This window comes from Myotis brandtii, unplaced genomic scaffold (genome assembly GCF_000412655.1).
Source record: "Myotis brandtii unplaced genomic scaffold, ASM41265v1 scaffold244, whole genome shotgun sequence".
NCBI lineage: Eukaryota > Metazoa > Chordata > Mammalia > Chiroptera > Vespertilionidae > Myotis > Myotis brandtii.
In genome coordinates, this window is record NW_005359225.1 from 2,446,529 (window position 1) to 2,449,647 (window position 3,119).

At 56.8% G+C, this 3,119-nt stretch overlaps 1 protein-coding gene across 1 annotated transcript in view; it reads left to right on the forward strand.

The window, feature by feature from the left end:
- The window catches only part of ARRB1 (arrestin, beta 1), a 65,244-nt gene extending 62,131 nt beyond the window's left edge, over nt 1-3,113 (forward strand). The window contains exons 14-15 of the mRNA XM_014540366.1: nt 585-636; nt 1,898-3,113. Of these exons, the coding sequence (XP_014395852.1) occupies nt 585-636; nt 1,898-2,009 (164 nt within the window). The 3' untranslated portion in view covers nt 2,010-3,113. The remainder of the gene's footprint in view (nt 1-584; nt 637-1,897) is intronic.
- Nucleotides 3,114-3,119: the final 6 nt, after the last annotated feature.

The following is a 3,119-nucleotide window of genomic DNA, read 5'->3' on the forward strand; positions in this document are numbered from 1 at the left end:
AGTAGAGGGGGCCCACTGGCCATGCTTGGAACCCTCATCTTGCATCCAGATGTAGGAGAAAGGGCTCCATGGGTAAGGCGGCCCCTGGACACCATTCCCATAATTTTTCCAAGAGATTCCAGATTGGTCCTACTTCATGAAGACTATTTCAGCCAAAAGAGACATTACATAGTACCAGTATGTACCACAAAGAAAGAAGAATGTTCCCACAATGAGAACATGCAATGCTGTTGATTATAAAAACACCCCAAATTCAGAGATGTGAAAATGTGAGAAAAACGGTTGTTTTAGAGTAGGTGAAAGTGACGCCTGGAGGAAATGAATCTCCGTCACATTGGGGTCACATTGGGAATAAGCCCACAGGAGCAGGGTCCGGAGGCTTTTCCTTCTCCTGGGGCTGCAGAGGGCCTCGGGGACCCGCCCTGAGCCTCTAATCTGCCTCTAGGAAGTTTGGGGGTATTTCTTCCTTCCCCACTCCCTTCTTCCACTATCCTCCTCACCTTAGCTTGGTTATTCTGGGCAGGGACCTGTGCCCCCATACCCACTCACACTAACCCATGGGTGCCTGCCCATCCTGTGTTTAGTTCCAGAGAACGAGGCGCCAGTAGATACCAACCTCATAGAACTTGACACAAAGTAAGCCAAACCTTGCCTGCAGATGCCTGGGGAGCAGGAGGTTTTGGGTGGTGGGTGGGGCAACAGGGTCATTTGCATATATGCTAATTAACCCCTGAGGAGCAGCTGGGCTAACCCCGTCTGCTGAGAGCCACTTCTGCTGCCTCTTGAGCAAGCCGCTTGCCTGCATGTGACTTGAAGGACCCTCCATGCCTGTTCCTCTTCCTCCTGCCTCGGTGGGGTTTGCCTTCTTCCCTCATCCTTTGCATGTCCATCAGCCTGTCCACAGCACCTGCTTGGCTCACACAGGGCTGGTTCATGGCCCTGGGCTGGGGCTCTCACGTCCCACCCACGCCCGACCAGTGACATCAGGCTATGAGGTGGGGGAGGTTCTTACTGCTTCTGACTCCTGAGGCCTGATGTGGACTTCCCTGCGGCCAAAGGCCACCGGCTCACCGGACAGTTGCCAGAGGGGGAGGACCTGGGCCAACATCAGGAACCACCTCCAGGGCAAACCAGCTTTCTCTTCCAGCTCCAAATCCGCTCTTCCCTTGTCTCCCAGGGGATATTTGGGATGTGGGATTTCAAGTCACCCCAGGAGAACACCCCACACCGCTGGCTGGATTCTGGGGGACAGAGGACTCGGGTGGGCCTAAGGGGACATGTTTCAGAGTAGAAGGGAACTCATTGTTCTTGGAAGCAGTGCCTAGTCCTGAAACCCACTCGGGCACCCCCTTCCCCCACCCACCCTTCCTCTGCCCCCCTGTTTAGATTTTCTACCCCCCAAACCCCTCCTCTCCAAGACCCCTCAGGGTAGAATGTGAGCGGGCACTTTCCTGGAGGAAGGACCTTGGCGGTTTTCTCTCCCAGTAAGTCAAGCCGCTCCTTCCTGTGCAGAAACCGAAATGCTTCCTGAGGGAGTTCTTTGGGGGGTGGGTGGGGTTCCTTGGGCCTGTTCTTGGGGAACCCAGAGTGTGCTGCAGGCCTGCTGGTGGCCTGGCCTCACAGTGGGAACGAGTGCTTCCTCTGGTCCCAGCCCAGCTACACCCGCCCCCAGCCCGTAGGCATGAAAGGCAAACGTACGCCTTCCTCTGGTGTTTCCACAACTGGCTGGAGGCCAGGTGTGACCAGGTGTGTCAGCCTGGCAGGCCGCCCCTTTGGCGGTCAGCCCACCGGCTCAGTGTCTAAATCCCATCGGCGTGCTGGCCCTCTGACCCCTCTGAGGACGCCTACTCTCGCTGCCCTGCAAACTCCTCCCCGTTTTCCTTGTCTTTCCCACCAGCGACGACGACATTGTGTTTGAGGACTTTGCCCGGCAGAGACTGAAAGGCATGAAGGACGACAAGGAGGAGGAGGAGGATGGTACTGGCTCTCCACAGCTCAACGACAGATAGACCGGGGCCGGCCCCCGCCGGGCAGCTCCAGGTCCGCCCTCCTGCACTAGGCTGCTTCCTTGTCTTCTTCCTGTTCTGGTGCCCCCTCCCCTTTGTTCTTCCAGTTTCTACCAGGGGCCCAGTGGTCTTCCAGGTTGTGGTGGTGAACCTCTGGCCTCAGGGTGGGCCCCGCATCACCACGCCAACAGGGCCGCGTGCACCACCATAACCCTGTCACTGCAGTCACCTCTCCATCCTCTTCCTGCTGACCCCCAGAAAGGCCACCATGGCTCTGGCCTTGGAATTTCACTTGGGATGGGGAGCAGGGGCGACCATAGGACACAGGACTTGGAAGGGTGGGGTTGAGGGGTCCAGATGTGTGAGGGAATGCCCACAGTCCCAGGTGGTTAACACAGTCTGGCAGCTAAAAGATGCCCATGGTGAAGGCCACGCTTTCTGGCTGGGAGGACAGACTGTGGATAGATGCTCAATGCCTTTTTGCAGTCCTGACCCACTAAACACCTCCCCCCTCCTCCCCCTGTCCCTCCGTGTCTGACAGTGACATTAGTGTAGACCCCAGGAGTGGACAAGAGCAACTGGACCAACTTCTTACCAGCAGTTAGCTAGTCTAAGGCCAGCTGTAGTCTATTTCAGTATTGTCAGGATATAACCTCTTAGCTACCCTGTATCTTATGTGTGTGTCCTACCTAGAAATATGCACATAGAGAGAGAAAAGGAGGGGTCTTCAGAAAGCACCCCCCTGCCCCTGCTCCAGGCAGAGTGAGCCGAAGCTACAGAGATTTCCTGAAGGGTGGCTCTGAGAGATGGGTGCAGGGGCGGAAAGGGGAGAATCTGTCCTGTTTCCTTGCTTTGTGGACCTGTGACTGGCGATGCCATGGGAAGCAAGCCTGGCAGTCTAGAGGGGTCCGGGGACACCGGTGTCCTCCTGTCTCCACCTTGCAGTTCTCCAGGGCTGGGCTGGGCCTGTAGGCTGGGAGGCAGCACCTATGGCTACCATACCCACAGGCAAAAGGGGTCCTTCCCCAGAGGGGGGCAGGGTCCATCGGGGTGCCCTCACCTAAAAGGGAGGGGCTGCTGCATAGTAAGGAACCTTTTGTTTCCGTGGGGAGT